This window comes from Nicotiana tabacum, chromosome 20 (genome assembly GCF_000715075.1).
Source record: "Nicotiana tabacum cultivar K326 chromosome 20, ASM71507v2, whole genome shotgun sequence".
In the NCBI taxonomy this organism is placed as follows: domain Eukaryota; kingdom Viridiplantae; phylum Streptophyta; class Magnoliopsida; order Solanales; family Solanaceae; genus Nicotiana; species Nicotiana tabacum.
In genome coordinates, this window is record NC_134099.1 from 155,906,815 (window position 1) to 155,929,615 (window position 22,801).

The following is a 22,801-nucleotide window of genomic DNA, read 5'->3' on the forward strand; positions in this document are numbered from 1 at the left end:
GCCAAAAATTCTTCAACATACTCAAAAAGGACAACGGGAACCAATTGAATTCAGAAGGCATTGAGGCCTTAAGAGAACTAAAAGCATACTTGTCCTCGCCCCCACTACTCACAAAAGCAGAACTTGGCGAACGCCTCCTGGTATACTTGGCCGTATTAGAGGTCGCGGTAAGCGCGGTGTTGGTCCCAAAAAATAAAGGTACGTAATCTCCAATCTATTATACCAGCAGAATCCTGGTCGACGTCGAAACGAGGTACCCCCACCTCGAAAAATTGGCCTTAGCATTGGTTATAGCTTCACAAAAGCTTAGATCCTATTTCTAATGCAACCCCATATCAGTGGTGATGACCTTCCCCCTACGAAGCATCCTACATAAACCCGAACTGTCGGGGAGATTGTCCAAGTGGGCCATAGAATTGAGCAAGCACGATATAACATATCAGCCGCAAACAGCAATAAAATCGCAGGTGCTTGCCAACTTCGTCGCCGATTTCAATGCCAAAATAATGCCCGAGGTCGAGCATGAAACTTCTCGTGCATCCCCCGGGCTACTCGTCCTATGGGTCCTATACATCGATGGCGCATCCAACGCATCAGGATATGGACTGGGACTTGACTCGAGGTCCCAACATGCGAAATTATCCGCCAATACATACAGTGCCCAGATATGAATAACAATGAGGCCGAGTACGAGGTCATAATTGCAGTACTTAAGCTAGCTCTCAAATACGGGGCACGACGAGTCGTCCTCAGATGCGACTCACAACTCGTAGTCAACTAAGTCACAGGGACTTTCCAAAATAAGGAGTAGAGACTACAAAAGTACCAAGCAGAGATCCATAAACTACTGCCTGAATTCGATGAATGTCAACTCGACCAGATACCTCGAGCACAAAATATCGAAGCGGATGGCCTTGCCAAGTTAGCAGCAGCCACCAAGAACATTACAAAAGAAAACGTGGTCACCCTCTTCCACTCATCAATAGACTAACTCGAGATACACTCTGTAAATTTGACTTGGGACTGGACCAACCGCATTATAATATTTGCAGGAAGGAGTACTCTCAACATACAAAAAGGAAGCCAAAAAGCTTCGAATGCAAGCGGCAAGGTACAACATCATAAATCACGACCTATACAAAGACGTTTGGAGGCCCTTGGCGAAATGTCTAGGGCCGAATCAAATAAGATACGTGCTCGAGGAAGTACAGGAAGGCCATTCCGGTGCCTATACCGACAATCAATCCCTCGTTAGATGCCTAATCCGAGCAGGTTATTATTGGCCCACAATGAAGAAGAAAGTCGTCGACTACGTCAAGAAGTGCGAACAATGCCAAAAGTATGATCCTATGATACATCAACCGGGCGAACACCTCCACTCTGTTACATCGCCATGGTCGTTCAACAAATGGGGAATGGACATCGTCGGACCCCTCCCAGCAGGGTGAGATAATGTACGTTTTCTTTTGGTTTTACCTAACTATTTCTCTAAATGGGTAGAGGCAGGTGCGTTCACCCAAATACGCAAACATGAAGTTATCGCATTCATATGGAGAAACACCATATGTCGCTTCAGCATCCCCAAAGAAATCAACTGCGACAACGGACCCCAATTCATCGAAAAGAAGACCGTCGAGTTCTTCGAAAAATAGCATATCAAGCGAATACTCTCCACGCCATATCACACTGCCGGTAACGGTCAGGCTGAAGCCTCCAACAAAACAATACTAAATATCTTGAAGAAAAATCTTGAGGCCGCCAAAGGACTATGGCCAGAATTACTACCAGAAGTATTATGGGCATATTGCACCACTCCAAAAACAAGCACTAGAGAAACGCCATATTCACTAGTCTACGGGACTGACGCCATGATACCGGTCGAGGTCGGGGAACCCAGTTTGAGATACTCCAATGATAGCGGATCAAGCAACGACGAGAATAGAAAATAAGACCTCGACGAAGCAGAGGAACGAAGAGACATGGCTTACATAAGAATGGTAGCCCAAAAACAACAAGCAGAACGGTACTACAACAAAAAATCCAAAGTACGAACTCTCAAAGACAGAGACTATGTACTCAAGGCCAAAACACAGGCAAGCAAAGATTCGAGAGAAGGCAAACTAGGAACCAATTGGGACGGGCCATATAAAATCACGGCAGCAACAAACAAAGGATCATTCCGACTAGAAACAATGGAAGGAAAGCTACTACAAAACAATTGGAACGTCGCCTGCCTCAAATACTTCAACTTCTGAAAATAGACGCCCTCCACGTCGTACTCTTTTTCCCTCACCCAGGTTTTGTCCCAGCTGGGTTTTCTCGGGGAGGTTTTTAATGAGGCGACAAAGGGGACGTCTCGAAGTTCAAGTATATTTCATCGCCCCACCTACCGACTACTTCTCCAAGCTGAACGATTAAAGGACTGGATACATGGGAACTTCTCCAATATATGTATGAAACAAATGGAAACATGTAATATTCTCCAATGAATGAAATAAAGCAGCACCTTCACTCTCCACCAAGTCTTTTTACATGTTACATTCAACCTTGCTCAAATCATTTACATCTGACCTCGCTCGAATTATATTACATTCGACCTTGCTCAAATTATGTTACATTCGACCTCGCTTGAATTAAATTACATTCGACCACACTCGAATTATATTACATTCAACCTTACTCGAATCGTTGCACATTCGACCTCGCTCGAATCGTTGCACATTTGACCTCACTCGAATTATATTATATTGGACCTCGCTCGAATCATTTTACATTCGACCTCGCTCGAATTATATTACATTCGACCTTTCGACCTCACACGAATTAAATTACATTCGACCTCGCTTGAGTTATATTACATTCAACCTCGCTCGAATCGTTGTACATTCGACCTCGCTCGAATTATATTACATTCGACCTCGCTCGAATCATTGTACATTCGACCTCGCTCGAATTACTTTACCTTTGACCCTGCTCAAACTACTTAATATTTGACCTCGTTCGAAATCTTCAACATTCGATCACGTCGAATGTCGATCTCATCAAGAAACACATAGAAAAAAGAAAAGAGAACACAAATCAAGAAATATATAGCAAAAAGGAAGTTGTTCCATTACAACTGTCAAATTACAATACTTTTTACAAAGGGCCCAAAAGACGCCCTCACAAAAATAGCAAAACAAAACAAAACAAAAACCAAGTACGATGACTTTATGCCGCGTCATCCCCATTGGCGTACTCATCATCATACCAAGAATCGAAGGCGATCATGTCCGTATCATCATCAGCATCATCCCCACCAGGCATACCTGGGGCGTAACCACAAGCTTCACGGGCCGCATGGGCCTTAATACGAATGAACTCGAGTTCTACTTCGGAAACTTTCCCATCGGCTTTCAAACACTTATACACATCGAGCTGAGCCTCAGCGTGAACCCACATCTCATACAACTCCCGCGGCACATCGAGATCGGCAGAAGTATGAGTTGTAGATGGCTGTGACTGCCGTTGCACTTTCTCAGCCTTCAAGACAACGACCTGCTCATTCAACCTAGACAAATCCTTCTTCAGATCCTAGATCCGCTCTTCTAACCTCACCACCTTAAGTGCCAACGTCTCCACCTCATTATCCCCGCTCGGACCTACAAACACAGAGGGCATCTTCTAAGGTTGCCGCTTCAGACATAACGGTCATTCTGCTTTTCTCGGCATGAGTCAATTCCTCGACCTTAGGGCTCAACTCGCCCTTTAGATCGACAGCCTCCGCCTCCCTCTGCCCAAGTTCAGCATTTAAGGATGCCACCCGCGTTTGAAGGTCAGAATTCTCAGCCATCACCCATTGCTCACCTCAAGTTCATCCTTATTGGCCTTCAGAGCTGCCTCAATCTCGCTGCACCTATCGATGGCTCTCATTAGCTCATCATCCCTATCCTTTTGCTCTTCATCTTTCTTCGCCAACTCCTCGTCTTTCTATTTAAGCCCTTCACGGAATAACTGAAATTCTCTATCCTAGTTAAAGACGCCGGCTAGCGTTCGGTGCTTAGTACGGTGCTCCATGTACTTGGAGGTCACCTTCTTAAAGATAGCCGTCCTCCGCTCCTCTCACCGGTCATGCTCGATCCCCATGATAAGAGTCTGACATGCAAAAGAAAGGAGTCGGTATGAGCAAATTACACATGCGAAACAAATATTAACATTAAAAAGCACTTACTTGCAGAGCCATGCCAGATATATTCAGTGACAACTCCGCATCGCCCATCGCCTGCAGTGCCGTATTATCAAAAGCTGCGCACAGGGGGGCAAAAGACGGCACCGCCCATTCTGAGTTGGCCAAAAGGTCGTAACCCACGGGGACGACTACGTGCCAGTTAGGACCCTCCGTCCTTACCTCCACATAAGTTTTCCTTTCTATAAAGGCTCGTACCTCCTCAGGACGATATCCGAACCAGAATCGTCATCCCCCGCAGGCATCGCTCTTTTTCCCTCAGCCGCTGATAACGCGCCACCTTCTGCGGCCCTTATAGGTTCCCCGACATCACACACACCCTCGTCCCGAGAGGGCCTTCTCTCCATAATGGCACCCGCCGTAAAAATGGTCCTACATCTAGCGCAAATGTGGATGCCATTTTTAAAGCAACGATCTTCTCCAGTTCAATATCAGCAACGACGGCCTTCCCGAGCTCCACCCTTTGCCTTTTTCTCGATGGAGACTCTTTTCCATTAGACTACTCGTCTACAAGATGATAGACGGGTCGAGAAGAAATCTCATCTCGTACAACAACAGCCTGGGGGGCGAAATCCCTCACCAGTGGAGCTTGACTACGACTTTCCCGGACAGACTCGACCAAAGCAAATTGCATCCCCGTCGATGCGATGGCTTGGCGGAATGCTGGTACTGGAGCTTTCTTCTTAGAGATTCGCCGACCTAGCACCAAAGGGAGGTCGCATCAACGAGCAATAGTAAACAACAGAAAGCTGAAGCAAAGGTAACATTTACTAGATGGGACCTTGGGTCCAAAATGCTTGTAGAAAGCCGCCCAATCACGAATCCCCACCATATGAGGCAACACGCGAGCCACCCAATCTTCAATGTCGAAGACAGGAGAGGGTGCACATCTTTCAGCTAAAAAACGAAGAAAACGCAAGTGAACTGAAAATGAAAGGACGAAAAAAGACAACGAGCATACGACAAAGACACTTACGATTATGATTCCACTGCTCGGGAAACCTAATCAGGTCCTCCACCAAGTGTTTGGTCTTGATGAAGAAGTACTTATGCCAGAACTTCCAATTCGTTCTATCATCCATTATGACTACCATCCCCTGGTCCCACGATGTCGTAGGTGTATCATAGTGCCTCTGTAAAAACTAGGCGAAAATAAGTGCAGCAGATGGCGAATATCAACCTCGCAGCCAGCCAATTCCGCGTACTTCGTTAGCATCAAGAAAGTCTTATACAAGTAAGGAGAGAGTTGCGGTAGGCAGGCATTGTAAAACCGGCAAAATTCCTCCGCAAGCGGAAGGTGAGAAAAATTATAATCAATCAACAATGGATAGACATAGAAGGAACAATACCTGGGTCAATGGACCTCCACGATGTCGCCACCGGCCGAAACTATTTCAATATGGGGGGATGCGGTATTTGGACTGAAGGTCGGCTATATGAGGCAGTCTAGTCTCGGAAGGCACCTGAGCGGGAGCAGGAGCAGGATCTTTTGGGAAATCATTTCTAGCCAAAGGGTTTTTGGGAACTATCTCCTTCGTGGTAGGAAAGCTATCATCCTCCGCAGTAGGAAAGCTATCATCCTCTTCAACCATAAATTCCCCATCGCCGGAAGGAAGGACTATCGATAACGGAGTAACATCAGAAACTTCATCATGAATGTGAGAGGGTTGTGACATATTTCAACAATGAAGCATATTCTACCAAGCTCGAAGAAGAAGATAATAACTGGGTAAGAAAAAGGGGAATGGAATCGAAGAAGTAAAATCAGGAGCAGAAATTAGAGAAGAAGATCAAAGAAGAGCAATACTCAAGCAAAGTAAAGGATGGTGCCGAAAAATGAAACCCCCATCTATTTATAGGGCTAGGTGGCGCGAGAATCAAAGCAAAAAGATTGTCAATGGCACCAAAACCAAAGCGGTAGATGCACAGACGCAACCTCAGGAAGATGCGTAATGATGACGCCCGTGGCCATTACGTCACCCCATGATAGCCACACCAACCGTAACTTCGCAGCCGTTCTCTCGATCCCGGCCGATCCGACTTATTCGACATAGCCAAATTTCTCCTCAACGGAAGCGAATAGGTCCGTTTATCGAGGGCGTACAGGGCCACGACCTCAACAAGCGGAGGGACTAACTGTATTGGTCTAAATTTGGCGACTTAATAATGATAGATAAGCAGGATCGAGGATGAGGTCGACCATGGCGCAATAGTAGGAAGCCATCTGTAAGAGGATTGTAGTCGAGGACAGACAACTGGGATAAAGAAATAATGGAAGAATAGAAGTAGAAATAAATATAAGGAATATTCCTTTGGATATTTCTTGTTTTGTACCTTTTAGGTTTTCTTAGGAATATACCTTGTAAAGAGGAAGAGATAGAAAATAATGGGGGATCTTGACTTGAAAGAATATACGAAAAGTTATCTTGTTCATTGATTATATTACTCAAACGCATGTTATTTGGCTTTTGTCCACAAGATTCGAAGATTCCATAACCATCTTCATTCCTCTTCTTTCCACGTTGCTGTCAGGAGAAGGAACCATCCAAATCATATAATAATTGGGTGGTAGATTCCTTCTTATTACATTTATTGTCATTCTTTACATTTATTGCATATTCATGTTACCACAATTACTAGCATTCATTGAATATAAACGTGCTATTTAACGCTATCAAACGTCGTGCACCACATTGATTCCCTATCACATTCGATCTAGAATTTATTATTTTTAACTAAGATTCATCCTATATCTCATCATCAATTAGTTTAACTAGAAGGTTCAACACTTTTTTGGTCAAACACGTAGTGTTTGAATTTGTTTTCGGTTATCAAAACCAAATTATCTTTGGTCATTAATGTTTATCAAAAACAAATCATAAATCTGCAAAAATAATAGAAAACTACACAAAACCGACCCATAGTGTGAAAGAAAATTTAAGAACACACAGTTCACCAAAGATTTGTTTAATTTGTTTCACTGGTCGATAACGTAATCACATGCTAAACATGAATTACACCTCATAAATAAAGTCTAAATCGTTTTGGAGAAGCTTTTCACAAAAAAACTACAGAAAGTTTTTCCGGATTGAGAGAGTGAAACGCATTCTGTACAACAGTGACAACACCAACATGTCCAGTATTATTTTATACCGTAAGGTCTGAGAAAAATAGTGTGTACGTAAACCTTAGTTCTACATTGTTTCCAATAAAGTGAAACACATTCTGTATTTTGCCTTTTTGTGAAAGAGCGCTTGCTTCATTAATGAGTGACAGCTATTTGGGAGTCTTCTTGTGTCTTTCTTTATTATCTTATAATTAATAAATATATAACAATTATATATCACAAATTATTTTAATATGAATTCAGGTTGATCTAAATTTAATATTTCATCTTTCACTCACACATGATTGGTCAACTCTCATTCTTATTCTGTAACTTTTAGACACAACGACTAAATCGTATTGCATGTTTCGAGAGTTTATTACTATATATCTACTAGGAATATATAGCATTTCCATCAATAAAACTTATAGAAGATTACAGTCTGTAATTTTCTTGATCATTTTATCATATTCATATCCTCATAATCTTTTTATCTGAATTTTGAGTTCATCATTATGTTCTTGTCTCAAAGGCAAACATAGTAAATCTAACAATAAACACAATTTATAGAATAATATTTAATAATCTTCCTCATCTCATGGATCTCTTCTCTGCCTTAGGCTAATGTTTCATTTATTATAGTTTAATGTAATTCATAGTATTATAAAGCTTCTTAGTCAAATAATCCGTTCCGAATGACACCATCAAAAAAGTAATTAGAAATAAAAAAAAAAACATATGATTATACTTACTAATTAGAGTAAGAAGAGAACAAAACAAAGAGCTAAATCTTATCGTTGAGTTGCTTTCAAGACAGTTGTTTAAGCACTAAATCTTATTCTAATTATAAAATAATGGCGCGCATTCTAAATGTGCTTTTTCCCTTGTTATTTTATTCTTCTTGAATAAATTAATTAATTCATGAATGGAACCCTAATTAGTATAACCGCGGAAACGTGTGGGGGGCTGGGGGCCGATTAATCTTCAATCCTTCCCTTTTCTCTGGTTATTTCTTCTAAGTGAAAAAAGATTACGTTTTATGTTCACAAATAAGCCATTATTCCAAAATGCAATATCATATTATCATTCTATAGTCATGTCATACTTTAATTTCTCATTCAATATTCAATACTCAAAGCTCGAAAATTAAATTCTTATATTGAGTGGTAAAACATTATCTAGGCAAGTATTCTACCATACTTAATTATAAAACGTAAAAATAAACACACACAATTAACTCTTAAGTAGGAATATGTATATTCTTACTTTAATTTCTAACTGATAAAATTGAATTAATTGATTTGTTCTAGTTTCTGTTTTATATATTTGAGATTTATAAGAAAGTAATCTCTTCAATCTCCATATGATCTCCTAAAATGTATATACCTTTGTGCGAAAAATAAAATTCTGCATTAACTTTAATTTGGACTATATATGTATATACTTATCTTCTTATATCAACCTTCTCCTCCATAGGCTAAAGTGGAAGAGTAATCAGTTGGTATTTACACAAACTTGGGGGTTAAATATGAAACGTAACTACTTGATTCCCACTTTTATTATTTCGCGTAGTTTTCGTCCATTTCACAAAGAGCAGAACCTTTCATATTTGAAATTTATTTAGTTTTAAAATTCCACTTTATTCCTAAACGACATTCTCTTATAGGTTATATGTTTTTGGTATGTTACATATACTTTTGTATCAAAAGTTATCTCTTTTTCTTAAATTATACTGTTTTTGTTTATGTGAGTGTATTATTATCGAGAGTGAATTTTTTTTCTTTAGCTATAATTTTTAAATATTTTAAATCATTAACTATGTTGATTTGTAGTATTTTTTATGTAGCCTGCAAATATATAAATTTTATTTTAAAAATTATAAAAAATTTCTCCTCGTATTTTCTATAAAAATCAAGTATGGCTCTCATACTATGAGCCACTTCACATAAATTGGGACAAAAGAAGTATACCTAATTAAATATCTTCTTATATAATGACAAAAAAAAAAAATGTTAGACGTTTTGATCAAGAATCAAACAAATGTTTTCAGATTGCCCATTGCTGACGTTTTGAAGACAAAGCATGCTTACCCCATTAGTTTTTAATTAAAAAAAAATGTTGTTTTCAGATTGCCTCAATACCCAAAATGGCATCCAACAGATTGTTAATCATAGTTAATAAACACGTAATGATGATTGCCGTGCACCTTTAGCCTTAATTAAGTAACCAAATCCAACACCTGGTTCTTTCTTATTGGAACTCTATATTAAAAAATTAGCCACCCACTTAATTTATTATATTAAGTTCTTAATTTCCATAAAGACTGTATTAGTACTCGCGCGAATGCGCGGACACTAATTATGTCAAATATTTAAGTTATTTAGATTGTATGTAAATAATCTTAAAATTTATACTTTCTCAGTAAATATAGATAATCATTGGATATTAACTACATGAAAAAAATTAACCATTTCTTCTATTTTTCTTTTTTGATACCATTCTTGCCGGTGTTATTGGGTCCTAAAAATAGTCAGAAAGCAAAATAATAACTCATATTTATAGCAAAGCAATCAAATGTTGAGACAATGAATGACTCTTTGGATAAGACTTAACTCTTTTACTACTACTCGAACTCTTATTTGGTGTGTTGATATCTCTTAAAAAATATTTCTTTCTTAAAATTTCAGTTTCTAAAATATTATTTTTCAATAATAATTATTTTTATAATAATGTAATTGAAAATATTATTCTTAATCCAAAACTCATTTTAGTTGGCTATCTAAAAATATAAAAAATTCTTTAGCCAGTGAATTTTTTTACTCAATTTTGGTATTTGATATTAACCATGTTAAATATCTGAGTTATTTGAATTATATGTAAATAACCTTAACATTTAAACCTTCTAAATAATTATAGATAATCGTTAGATATTAATTAAGAAACACTACATGAAAAAAGACTAATATTTTCTCAATTCTCGTAGTGATATTTTATATTTGTACTATTCTCATAGGTGTCGTTGGAACCTAAAAATAACCACAAAGTGAAATAATAACTCATATTTATGGCAAAGCACAAAAGTTGAGACGATATAAACGATCCTTTGATTGCGACGTGACTCTTATACTACGACTTGAACTCTTATTTGGTATGATTTTATCTTTCAAAAAATATTTCTATTTTGAAATTTCAATTTCTAAAACTTTATATATATTATAATAATGATTATCTTTATAATGATACAAGTGAAGATATTATCCTTAATTTAAAATTCACTTTAACCGGCTATCTAAAAATTTAAATGATTCTTTAGCCAGATTTATTTTAGTATGACTCCACTTTAAGTTTATCAATATCTCTAGCCCCAGAATTTGAATTTTTAATACCCTATATATACAAAAGTTTTGTTCTTTGAATCATTAAATGTTAAATTAGTTGATTATTATTATAAAACATTGCATATATTGTCTTAAAATTGTCAAGTAGTTTATTTTTCGACACCATACTTAGCTTAGCCTCAATGCAAACTACTCAAATTGCATCCCAATTCAAATTCGAATATCATATCAGTTTGTTAGTAATAATGATTTTTTTAAAAACGACACATAATGTAAATAAAAAAAAATATTCAAAGATATCCTTATCTTATAATCTATGTATTTGAGTCGGAAAAAAATATTTAAAATCGATGAGATTAACTTTCAATTTTTTTATACTCAACAAAGATGAAACATAAGAAGAAATTTGTTGTCATCTTTTATTTCTCGTTTTTAGATCTTTCTAACCTTTTTTCAATATTTATTTTCTTTTATTTTATTTTTTATGTCATTATTTCTTTTGTTACAAAAAATTAATTTATTTCACTATAAAAGGATGAGTTTTAATAAAAATTGTCTACATATGAACTTTAATTATATTTTTAGTCTTTGGTTGAAACTATTTCATATATTTTATTTTGGCTTTATCTAATCAGCCTAAATAGGTGCTCACCCGACCACTTAAATTAAAAATTGAATGATGTGTAATTTATATATAATCCATATATAATATGTGTATAATTGTGTTTTATCAGTATAACATCTATTTATATTAGCTATAAAACGCAAACAATAAATATGGCTGAATATTATGTAAATATTCCATAAGATTTCGATTTTTTTGAGTTTATCCATGATATAACCTCTATTATAATAATTTTAAACTCTCTACTAATTTTCAAAAATATCTTATCTTTTTATTATCTTTGAATTAAAAAAAGTAAAGAGTTTTTTCGAAATAATTTGTTTACATTTAAAAAAAATATTTCAAGTCATACCAATTTTTTCTTTATATATACTCTTTGTTAAACTTAAAAGTCGTTATAGAAACTAATTTATCTCTTGTTGAGTTTGAAAAAAAAAACCTTTCGCATAATCTAATGATTCAAAACTAATATTCTTCAACGGAAAAAATATTATACCCTTGCAATATTGGCTTGACTACAGCTAAATGAAGGAGTTTCAGCTTATACCCTTCAATCCCTTGAATGTGCTAAATTGAAATTAACGATAGCAATTGTATAGCCAAAGTTTTGTTATTTGTTTGATGTCCATTTATGCAAATTGACTCTTCAAACAAATATTCTTCAAGAAGAAAAAAGAAATAACTTTTTTTTTAATATTGACTGATTTTGTGATGTTTCTTTCTCCAGCATGTATGTTTACTTTATTATATATGTAAGCAAACTTTTATTTGATTTTTGTAAACTCTTTTTTATTATTTAGATAAACATAGACGTGTACCCTATATATTACATTTATTTTAAAAGAATTTCATTTTATTTAAATCTAGCTACAGTGTTTCAAAGAACTATACTTATAGGATTTTAAATGTGAAAGAGTTTTATAGTTATATGTAGTAGTTTTTTTTGCTATAGGCGAAGTAGTATTTAAATAATTATAAAAAATAAAAAAGTTCCTAACATGATTGCATATGATCATTAACCGAATTAAGTATGATAACATGATAAAAAAGATAATTTTTATTTTTAATTTAAATTCAAATTTTAAAACTTTATCTATGTTTGTATTTAACTAAAATAGTTAAATATAGAATAAAGTTACCATATACTATTGATATTTATTAGCTTGCCACTTGGCTTAACCATAATGTCAGTTATATATGATAACTTTCTTGCTTTAATATATATATATATAGAGAGAGAGATTAGTGAGATTTCTAGAGGTTTTTTTAAAAGTTGTTATTGTCTAGATGCAAGAACCCTAGTCATATACGTGGCTTTTATCCATGAAATTTACTGTTCCTATTTTGGATGGGCTTACTTGGTAATCATTTTTGTTCCTAAAAATACCCTTTGTGCTTGTAGAATCTTCTGGTATTGACTTTAATTAATTATTTTTTTTGTCTTTTTATTCATTATAGTTCGGCCCGATTAAAATAATCGAATTCATAACAAAAGCTCAAACTAAAAAAATACAATTTAAATTATAGTAATAACAGATCAGTTGACAAGAAAATATAATTTGAATCACAGTGATATAGTATAGAATTTCAGCAATTTCCTATTCACTCCTAGCAGTCTCAATTGAGTCTTTCATATTTCCCATATTATTTAACTATGTTAAAAAGATTATTAAGATAAGTTCGTTATTGAAAATACATATATAAGATGTTTGATAATTTGGTGATATTCTAAATGTTACTACACATGTAATAAGACTTTTTTTTGTTTCTTCCAGTAAATTCTTAACCCTTTATTTGATTTTCACCAAAGTTAGTAATGGATGAAAAACATTCACACAATTATTTAATTTTAGGAAACAAAGTACTGCATATGCAGGGGCGAAGTTACATTTTGGTAAGGATAATCAATTGACCATCCTTTTGTTGGGAATAAACCCCCTACCAAAATAATATTCACGGTAATAAAAGCGGAATAATAATGTAGCACCGAGATACGGTAATTAACGAGAATAAAAGAGTAACAATGACACCAAGATTTTTACGTGGAAAACCCTTCTGAATAAGGGAAAAACCACGACCCCGAGAGGAGCAACTGATATCACTATAGTAAGGAATTTACACTTTGTAGGCCCGAGTAAAAATACTACAAAGACCACTACAATACTCAAAAGAAATAACCCTCTTTTGATATTTCACCTCACTACAATATCGCTCACACTCTCTATTTTCTTCACAGACTATTTTCTTATATCATGTCTGTGAAACCTCACTCTTTCTTTCTAGCTCTCAGATATATTTTCCTATGAGATTGATGATAAAAAATGAGAGCCGAAAGCTCTCATTTTATAGGTAAAAACGAGCCTCCCATACTTGACATTTCAATGTTCTGCAACCTACTTTCTTTGACAGACAAAGAAAACGTGGGCTGTTGCTGCCTATATTAAAAACTGAAGCAAGGAAGAAAACTTCTTCCTTAAATTAAGGGGCTGGACCCCACAAATCTCCCCCTCCAGTCTCATTCACCTGAAGGGGATAACACCGCAGTTTCTAGTTTGAGTGTATGCGGACAAGTTCTTTGCATAGCTCAAACTTGTCTCTTGGTACCACTTTGGTCAGCATATCCGCAAGATTTTTGCTTGTGTGAATCTTTTTGACCTGTAAAGATTCGTTCGCCACCTGCTCACGAATCCAATGATATCTCATATCTATGTGTTTGGTCCTTGCATGGTACATAGAGTTCTTGCTAAGGTCTATTGCACTTTGACTGTCACAATAGACGACATACTCCTTCTGATGCAATCCAAGCTCTTGAAGGAACCGTTTGAGTCATATCATCTCCTTGCTAGTTTCTGTAACGGCAATGTACTCTGCTTCAGTTGTTGAAAATGAAACACACTTCTGCAACTTAGACTGCCATGATATAGCTCCCCCTGAAAATGTAAACAAATATCCAGTAGTGGATTTTCTGTTGTCAATGTCACCTGCCATATCAGCATCTGTATAGCCTTTCAAGATTGGATCAGATCCTCCAAAGCACAAACAATCTCCCGTGGTACCTCTCAGGTACCTGAGTATCCACTTGACTGCTTCCCAATGTTCCTTTCCAGGATTTTCAAGAAACCTGCTGACAACACCAACTGCGTGAGCAATATCAGGTCTAGTGCATACCATTGCATACATTAAGCTTCCGACTGCTGAAGAATAAGGAACTTTAGCCATGTTCCCTTTCTCCTCCACTGTTGTAGGACACATCTTCTTACTAACTTTAGATGACCAGCAAGAGGTGTGCTGATTGGCTTAGCATTCTTCATGTTGAAGCGTTCTAGTACACGTTCAATGTGCTTCTCCTGAGATAGCCACAACTTTCTACTTGTTCTCTCTCGAACTATCTTCATCCCTAGAATTTGTTGTGTTGGGCCCAAGTCCTTCGTATCAAATGACTTGGACAGATCTCCTTTCAACTTTGCTATCAACCCCTTGTCTTTTCCTACAATTAACATGTCATCCACATACAACAACAATATAATAAAGTTATTCTCAGAAAATCTTTTGAAGTATACACATGGATCAGAATAGGTCTTTAGGTATGTTTGACTTTTCATGAATGAGTCAAACTTCATGTACCACTGCCTTGGTATCTGCTTCAATCCATAAAGACTCTTATTCAATTTGTACACCATGTGTTTCTTTCCAGCTACTTCAAATCCTTCTGGCTGCTCCATATAAATCTCCTCTTCCAAATCTCCATGAAGAAATGCAGTTTTCACATCCAACTGCTCCACTTCAAGATCTAGGCTAGCTGCTAAGCTCAAAATTGTTCGAATAGAAGTCATTTTGACAACAGATGAGAAAATTTCGTCAAAATCAATACCTTTCTTTTGTTCGAAGCCTTTAACCACCAATCGAGCTTTGTATCTGACCAGCTTGCCATTTTCATCTTTCTTGAGTTTAAAGACCCATTTGCATTTGAGTGGTCTTTTACCCTTTGGAAGTTCAACCAGCTTGTATGTGCCATTTTTCTGTAGAGATTCCATCTCTTTTTGCATAGCTTTTATCCACTGGTTCTTTTCTGGATGGGACAACACCTCCTTAAGACTTTCTGGCTCCCCCTCATCACTGATGAGGACATACTCTATGGAAGGGTACCTGCATGACTCTACCCTTAGCCTCTCTGATCTCTTCAGAGGTTGAGGTTGTTCTTCTCCCTGAGTGGGGTGCTCCACTTCCTCGACACCTTAATCAAGTTGCTCCCCCTGCTCAATAACCTCACCAGGTTGCTCCTCCTGCTCGGCAACCTCGTCGGTCGTACTTTCTGCACTTGTGGGATTGTTAGAAGTAGAAGGAATAGTAACAAGGTTAGGAATTATACCATTCTTCGCCTTTTCTGACATATCAGCAGCAGTTCCAACTTCACTTTCTCGGAAGACTACATCTCTACTTCTGATGACCTTCTTCTTTACAGGATCCCACAGTCTGTACCCGAACTCTTCATCTCCATATCTGATAAATATGCAGGGAACATATTTATCATCCAGCTTTGTTCTCTGCTCTTTTGGTACATGTGCAAAAGCTCTGCAACCGAACACCTTCAGATGTGAGTAGGACACCTCCTTGTTGGTCCAAACTCTCTCTGGGATTTCAAATGCCAACGGAACTGATGGACTCCTATTGATCAGGTAACAGGCTGTCTGAACTGCTTCACCCCAGAATGACTTAGGCAGTTTAGCCATTCTGAGCATGCTTCTCACCTTCTCTACAATGGTGCGGTTCATCCTCTCGGCTACGCCATTGTGCTGTGGGGTTCCAGGAACTGTCTTTTCATGTCTGATCCCATGACTTGAACAATACTCTTCAAATTCCCTTGAAGTGTACTCACCTTCATTGTCACTTCGGAGACGCTTTAGCTTTCGACCCGTCTCCCTTTCTACTAGAGCATGAAACTTCTGGAAAACATGAAACACCTGATCTTTGGTTTTCAAAATATAAACCCATAATTTTCGTGAAGCATCATCAATAAAAGTAACAAAATATTTGTTACCGCCCATTGATTCAATTTCCATTAGGCCGCAAACATCAGAATATACTAAATCAAGTATATTCAATTTTCTTTCAGACGATGTCTGAAATGAGACTCTATGTTGCTTACCAAATAAACAGTAGTCACAAGGTTTTACCGTTGTACCTTTGGCATAAGAAATGAGTGATTTCTTGGCAAGCATCTGCAATCCCTTCTCGCTCATATGACCCATTCTTTTGTGCCACAAATCTACAGAAATCTCATCTTGTACTGCGTTCAATTCACCTTGGCATATTTCTGCATTTGTCCGGTACAACGTGCCACAAGCAACTCCCTTTACAATCACCAATGATCCCTTAGTGAATCTCCACTTTTGATTCGCAAAATAGTTCTCGTATCCATATCGGTCTAAAGCAATTCCCGAGATTAAGTTCATCCGCAAATCAGGTACATGCCGCACATCCTTTAGAACCAATGTGCATCCGACATTTGTCTTGATACAAATGTCACCAATCCCCGCAATCTTTGAGTAACTTGTGTTACCCATTCTCACTGTGCCGAAATCACCTGCTACATATTTGTAAAAAAGATCTCTTACCGGTGTGGCATGGTAAGATGCCGCTGTGTCAACCACCTATTCCGACTCTGGACTTGACAGGTGCATGCATTCCTCTTCCTTATTTATAAAGAGGACAACATTATCATTATTTTGCACCATGGCGGCTGTGTTGTCGTCATTCTTCTGGCCACTGGTTTCACCTTTGCCCTTCCTTGGATTTGAGCAATCTCTTTTGAAGTGACCTGGTTGATCACAGTTGTAGCAATTTCTGGCTCTTGATTTGGATCGGTTCTTTGACTTCCCAGGAGCTCCGGATCTACCATAGTTGTTCGAACTCCTTTGATAACTCCTGCCTCTACCTTCTGTGATGAGAGCCTGTCCTTGATTTTCAGGCTTCTTTCTCATCTTCTCATTGAGTAGAAGAGCCGATGTGACATCTTTCAACTCAATAGTAGTCTTACCGTGCAAGATGGTTGTTGCCAAATTATCGTACGAAGATGGCAACGAGTTCAATAGCAAGATGGCTTTATCTTCTTCCTCGATTTTCACTCCGAGGTTGGCAAGCTGTGTGATTAGTCCGTTAAACACATTTAAATGTGACAAAAAATTTGTACCTTCACTCATGTGTAGGGCGTATAACTGCTTCTTCAGGTACAATTTATTTGTCAGCGTTTTGGACATGTATAGGCTTTCCAACCTTGTCCAAATTCCACGTGCAGTGTCTTCATCAATGATGTTATTTACCACATCATCTGATAAGTGCAACCTGATTGCACTAGCAGCTCTTTCATCCAAGTCAGCCCAATCCTCAGCTTTCATGGTATCAGGCTTTTTGGAATCAACATCTAGAACCTTGTGTAATCCTTGTTGGATGAGCAGATCTCTCATCCTTCTTTGCCATGTTGAGAAACCGTTATCTCCGTTGAATTTTGCTACCTCGTACTTTACTCCAGACATTTTTATTTTTCACCAAGTATAGTACTACCGACAGTGAATAGTATTTCAGTGAACGAGCAGAACCTGTGGTCTGATACCAGTTATTGGGAATACACCCCCTACCAAAATAATATTCACGGTAATAAAAACGGAATAATAATGTAGCACCGAGATACGGTAATTAACAAGAATAAAAGAGTAACAATGACACCAAGATTTTTACGTGGAAAACCCTTCTGAATAAGGGAAAAACCACGACCCCGAGAGGAGCAACTGATATCACTATAGTAAGGAATTTATACTTTGTAGGCCGAGTAAAAATACTACAAAGACCACTACAATACTCAAAAGAAATAACCCTCTTTTGATATTTCACCTCACTACAATATCACTCACACTCTCTATTTTCTTCACAGACTATTTCTTATATCCTGTCTGTGAAACCTCACTCTTTCTTTCTAGCTCTCAGATATATTTTCCTCTGAGATTGATGATCAAAAATGAGAGCCGAAGCTCTCATTTTATAGGCAAAAACGAGCCTCCTATACTTGACATTTTAATGTTCTGCAGCCTACTTTCTTTGACAGACAAAGAAAACGTGGGCTGCTGCTGCTTATATTGAAAACTGAAGCAAGGAAGAAAACTTCTTCCTTAAATTAAGGGGCTGGACCCCACACCTTTATCAGAAAATTATATTGCGTATATAGATAAAATATATATAAGATATATTGAATATCTTTTGTCGGGGTTTTTTTTTTATTTCCTTCAAATTTAAAACCCTTGAGAAAATTTTTGGCTTCACCACTGTACATAAAGGTCGTTTGGGTATTTCACTAGTCAATTGGTCACGTTTAGATATGTAGTAATATGAAAGGACATAAAAGTTTTGACTGATGGAATGAAGTGAGAGGGGGCATGGGGTGCAAATATAAATATAAATAAACAACAAACACTTTTAAGATTGTGTCACAAATACTAATCAGATTAGTGAGATTAAATTCCACTTAAAGCTCTTTAATTAGGTTTTTTAAAAAAATTAAGCCTTTGGGGAGTGATGAGTGAGGAAATATGCAGTCGGGGAATGACAAAAGGATGGAGAAAGGGACCTTGGACTGCTGAAGAAGACAGATTACTCATTGAATATGTTAAGTTGCATGGTGAAGGCAGATGGAGTTCAGTTGCTTCTGTTGCAGGCAAAACAATAAATACTACACACAATATTATGTTTTTTTGCCGTCAAGGAAGCGCTTACTATTAGGATTCGAACTTGAGATCTCTGATTAAGAGCGAAGAAATCATACGTAATATTATGTTAAAAGTGTTATTTCAACTATTTTATCATCACTTCAATCAACAAAAACTGCTACATATATTTTTCATCAAGAAGGGTCTTTTTACAACAACAATAACAACAATAAACCCAGTATAATTCTACAAGTGGGGTCTGAAGATGATAGTATGTACGCAGACCTTACCCCTCCCAACCTTGAGGGTACAGAGGTTGTTTCCGAACCCCCGGTCAAGGAAAGATGAAAAGAGAGCAATAGTACAAGCAGAAACAACTGGAAAATATTAAAAAAACAAGCGTAATAAACAACATAGAGTAATAGAGACAAGAAGGGTCTTTTTCCGTTTCAAATTTTAAGTTCAAGTGTTACACTGGTACTAATATTTATTGCACCTAGACATCTCAAAATGGAGCAGTACGGTCAGTGCGATTTTGTATTGCTGATCCTAACTTGCTTGAAATTGAGATGTAATTATTTTATGTTGATATCTATATTTGGGTATTTGGTACTTGCAGGGTTGAAAAGGAATGCAAAAAGTTGTAGGTTGAGATGGGTGAATTACTTAAGGCCAGATCTTAAAAAGGGACAAATTACTTCTCATGCAGAAAAACTCATTCTAGAGCTCCATGTTAGATGGGGGAACAGGTGATTTTTCTTAAAGTTATTTGGATATTCTTGATTTTTTTTAATGTTTCTTAACCATAATCTTCAGTAATAACTTGTTAAAAAATGAATACAGATGGGCAATTATTGCTAAAAACTTGCCAGGGAGAACTTATAATGAGATCAAGAACTATTGGAGGACTCATTTCAAGAAAAAGACACAAAACTTTAGGGACAAATCTGAAAAAATAAAGTCGCGTTTTCTGAAAAGTCAAAAATTCAAGCAGCACCACCACCAACAATCTAACACTGAAACCGACATAAATAGTGTAGTGTCACACAACGACAAGAAGAACTATTACGCCTCAATCCTAAATAAGTTAGGAAACAGGATCGCGTCATTACCTAATGAAAATGTGAATAAAATACCTACTTTGCCTCAAGGGAACCAAGAAATGGACATTTTGTATCCAAACATAGCTGATCAAGAGCAAGATGATGACTTCTTTTATTCCATTCTCAATGACCATATTCCTGTGCCTGTGCTAGAATCCTCATCAAATGAAGACATCATGTGGGATGGCTTGTGGAATTTGGATGATTTTCAGTGCAATTTCAGTGCTACAACTTATGATACAAGTCTGGCTATTCCTTCATTGAATACTTAGTAAGTGTTTGTATAATATTTTGTTAAAATTAAAAGAAAAGTACTTTGAAGTTGCAACTGAAAAAGAGTTTTTGGCAGTTGAAATTGTGTTAATTTGAACTTGAAATTTACTTGAGAAAAATTTGTCAAAGTTGAAGATTTGAGCGGAAACCATTAAGGGCAGCCCGGTGCAACTCCCGCTATGCGCGGGGTCCGAGGAAGGGCCAGACCACAAGGTCTATTGTACGGAGCCTTACCCTGCATTTCTGCAAGAGGCTATTTCCACGGCTTGAACTTGTGACCTCCTAGTCGCATAGCAGTAACTTTACCAGTTACCCCAAGGTTCCCCTTCGCGGAACCATTGTTTCGCTTAAATATTTCTCAAAGCAATATATATTTCTTATTTTACTGACATTTCAAACATTGAAGTTCAATGTTTGTAAATACCGGTAACCAAACCAGTATCTGCAATATTTAAATAATATTTGATGCCGAAACGGGGTGTTAAATATGTATTAAAATTTTCTTCCATTTAAGCAATTCTTACTGCTTCTTTACTAGTACTAATTAATATTACTACTGCTACTACTTTCTTGCAGTTGGGAATAAAAGGTCATCAACCAAGAGAGAATAAGTTTTGGGTTAGGGAAACTTTATGATATAACTCCAATGATGGTCGGTGGCGGACCTCGAGGGTTGTATTTGACTGTATACCTAGTTATTAATGCAGTATTAATTTGAGATCGGGGATCTATAAATTTCGAATCCTGAATCTACCTCTAATTATGTTCACTGGTTTAGCTAGTATTTATGGCATCTTATATGTATATAGCTACATACTTTGTGCTGCCTGAGCTTAAGCTGTAAAATCAAATACAGTTTAGGAATATATTTCGACATGAAGTATTGCAAACTTGGAAAATCGTATCATAATTGTCATAAGAAATTAGATAATTAGTTGATCTTCTATTTTATAGCATTAATTGACGTTGAGCATGATAATATAGATCAATATAGAGAATAGTATTTGAAATACGTTATGTTATCTTAATAGATGGTTGTGGTGTCCCATGATTGAAACATGCGCGCTCAAATGTGGCGACATGAACAATGAAAATCCAATTTTTTTTACTATTTTGAGTGCTAGTATTGTCATTTGGCTCTTTTAATCCATGTATATTATTAATATCGGCATTCTTATTCCATCTTCTATCCCAACATAAAATAATACATAGATTGCATATAACTTATGCATGTATATTAATTATAGGGAAAGTAAAAAGGAGCGATCAAACGATCCTAACTATTCAACAACATATTTCATCTTAAACTAATTTTCAAAAAGAAAAAAAAATTGAAAGAGGAGATAAGAAAAAAAATTGAACCTTAAACAAACTGTCAAATCTAGTGAAAGAAAAACAAACAGTCAGATGATAAGATTTCTTTTCTATTTTAATGTGCCTTATTTCCATTTTAAAACAAAAAGTTAAATACTGTCTAGTAATCACGATCCATATAGCTCGACTTTGAGTGCTACCTCAGTGTTAACTCAAAAATATAAAAATTAAAAAAGAAAGGAAAATTAAGAAAACTCTATTGAATACAAAAGTGACTGTATTTGTAAGTTGTAACACAGTGGTCAATCAAACAAAAGGGCCCAAGGTCATCAGCCTAGTGACTGTTAGGACTTAGAAGTGTCCAAATTCAAAAGGGTGAAATTAAAAAATAGCCAGATTTACAAGTGGTAATAGAAAAATAGTCACGGTTTCAAAACTAATTGAAATTTAGCCACTTTTCATGTAAAAATAAATCTAAACGAAAACACTGTTCAAAATTCGAAAAATATTCTAGTATAATATACTGGAGTTCCAGTATAATATACTGGACTTCCAGCATGATATAATGGAGTTCCAGTATAATATACTGGAGTTCCAGCATAATATACTGGAAGTTCATACATAGATGCACCAATCTCCAGTATATTATGATGGAATTTTCCGTGTTAAAGCAAAATAGTGATTATTTTTCAATGACTTTGTAAACGCTGACTAGTTTTTAATTACCAGTCCGAAAACTGGCTAGCCCGTGCTATTTTCACATTTCAAAAGGTAAAACTTTATAAAGCCCAAGAAAATTCGGCTTTATATACTTTATATACGAACATTTTTAAAAATATTTCTAAAGTTTTTATATGTATAAAGAAAATGATAATAATATAGATATACACACTTTGTCACCTTGTTGGCTTGATCCTTTTTTTTTTGTTCAGCACAAAATGAAACCAAATCTTGCGGGTTTTATAGGATTTAATATCAGAACAAACTAAATCAAAAAATATATTTATTTAGTCGATTTAATCCGATTTTTCGATTTTGTTTTAACATCCTGTAACTGAGCTTAATAATTAAATTAGAAAAATTTAACAGAAAAAGAAGATAAAGAGACTAGGGAAAAACT

At 36.4% G+C, this 22,801-nt stretch overlaps 1 protein-coding gene across 1 annotated transcript; it reads left to right on the forward strand.

The window, feature by feature from the left end:
- Positions 1 to 6,061: 6,061 nt before the first annotated feature.
- On the forward strand, positions 6,062 to 20,366 carry LOC107829895 (uncharacterized). Its single transcript, XM_075240447.1, has 5 exons — positions 6,062 to 6,174; positions 18,848 to 18,999; positions 19,611 to 19,740; positions 19,835 to 20,022; positions 20,110 to 20,366. The coding sequence occupies exons 1-5, from the start codon at positions 6,062 to 6,064 to the stop codon at positions 20,364 to 20,366; spliced, it is 840 nt and encodes a 279-aa protein (XP_075096548.1).
- Positions 20,367 to 22,801: the final 2,435 nt, after the last annotated feature.

Coding starts and splice junctions, on each gene's coding strand:
- LOC107829895 (XM_075240447.1), top strand. CDS start 6,062: ATGAAACCCCCATCTATTTATAGGGCTAGGTGGCGCGAGAATCAAAGC. Junction 19,000..19,610: donor TTCAGTTGCTTCTGTTGCAG/GCAAAACAATAA, acceptor TGGTACTTGCAG/GGTTGAAAAGGAATGCAAAA. Junction 19,741..19,834: donor CATGTTAGATGGGGGAACAG/GTGATTTTTCTT, acceptor AAATGAATACAG/ATGGGCAATTATTGCTAAAA.